Source organism: Pediculus humanus, genomic scaffold, assembly GCF_000006295.1.
Source record: "Pediculus humanus corporis 1103172107745 genomic scaffold, whole genome shotgun sequence".
Taxonomy (NCBI): domain Eukaryota; kingdom Metazoa; phylum Arthropoda; class Insecta; order Psocodea; family Pediculidae; genus Pediculus; species Pediculus humanus.
Genome location: NW_002987346.1, coordinates 122,366 through 123,775, shown reverse-complemented (window position 1 = coordinate 123,775; position 1,410 = coordinate 122,366). Strand labels below are relative to the sequence as shown.

Here is a 1,410-nt window from a genome sequence, read left to right as displayed (position 1 = left end):
ATTGATTTTTAATAAAAACTACTCTCTGTGTTTTTTTTTTTTTGTTTAAACAAAAAAAAATAATAATAATAATAATTTGTTGTTTGTTGTAATGTTTTTTTTTTTTTTATAAACAATTTATATAAATAAATAATAATGAGTGTGTGTTTGTGTGAGTTTGTAAAAAATTAATTTATCATTTTTTTAAATTGAAATTGTTTTTACTCCCTTTTACTTTCGTTATTATTATTATTATTATTATCATTATTATTATCATTATCATTATTATTAATACGAATTAACCTTTCGTTGAATATAATGAATAAGGTTGATATCACGTGAGCCTGGGTGGTGAAAAGGGTCTGTGTAATGTTAAAGGTAAGGGTTGAGTTATGGTATGAGACGATGAACCCGAAGGAGGGGAATGGGCGGGTATACCCAAGCTAATAGGCCTGGGTGGAGAATGAGGGCCTAACGTTATGGTGTGAGTTCTAGGAATGGGAGGACCGATAGTCAATCCTATCGGTGGTGAATGAGAATTTAATAATCCTAAATGAGCTCCCCTGGTTGGGGAATTCGCTCTTAGACCCATAAAGTGTCCTTTCGGCGGCGATTGACTTCTAGTTATCGGCGAATGCGGACTGAGAGCTAATGAATTTCCACGAGGTGGTGAATTTCCTCCTATACCTAACAATCCTCCTCCGATCCTACGAGAAGGCGAATGACCACCACCACCACCACCACCGATACCTAACGTTAGCGAATTCGTTCTGCTCGGTGGTGGTGAATGAGCACCCAAACTTATACTCGAATCCGATGTTGTAGATGGTGCAGGACTCGGTGGTGGTTCGTTTCGTCGCGACGATCCATGATGATTAGCTAATTGCGCTGCTAATTGTTGCTGTTGCATCCTGTCAAAGAAGAAAAAAAAATTATTAAATCATCATATTAAATTAATAAGTTTTCTTTTTTTTTTTTTAAATAATTACATAATTATTATTTAAAGAGATAAAAAAAAAAGAATCCCTTCGAATAGAAATAAAAAAAATCCCCCATAGAAATAATAAAAGAATTAAATATGGCCACCGGAAACTAAGGAGACGTGGCGCCATTCGCTAACTGACCTGCGCACTCAACAAGTTTGTTTTGTTGTCTTTTTTTTTTTTTTTTTTTTTAAGTTTTAGTTTTCAAGTACGGTTTGGGATTCATCTCTTCATGTCAATTTAAGGGCGCCACACAAGTGGTGGAAATGATGATGATGATGATGATGGTGGTACCACTGAGAGTTAAAAAAAACGGTAGAAATAATAATAATAATTATTATTATTATAAGCCGACTAAAAAGAAAAAAAGTATCACATCTCGTTTGAGTTCCTCTCGGTATATATATATATATAAATCTTTCCTGTTTTTTTTTCTCTCTCTTCACCC

The 1,410-nt window shown here is 34.0% G+C and overlaps 1 protein-coding gene across 1 annotated transcript; it reads right to left on the bottom strand.

Moving 5' to 3' along the window:
* Window positions 1-313: 313 nt before the first annotated feature.
* Phum_PHUM338420 (uncharacterized protein) lies at window positions 314-1,188 on the bottom strand (the record flags this gene model as incomplete). Its single annotated transcript, XM_002427689.1, has 2 exons — window positions 314-890; window positions 1,175-1,188. 2 exons carry the CDS (start codon window positions 1,186-1,188, stop codon window positions 314-316), a joined length of 591 nt encoding a protein of 196 aa, XP_002427734.1.
* Window positions 1,189-1,410: the final 222 nt, after the last annotated feature.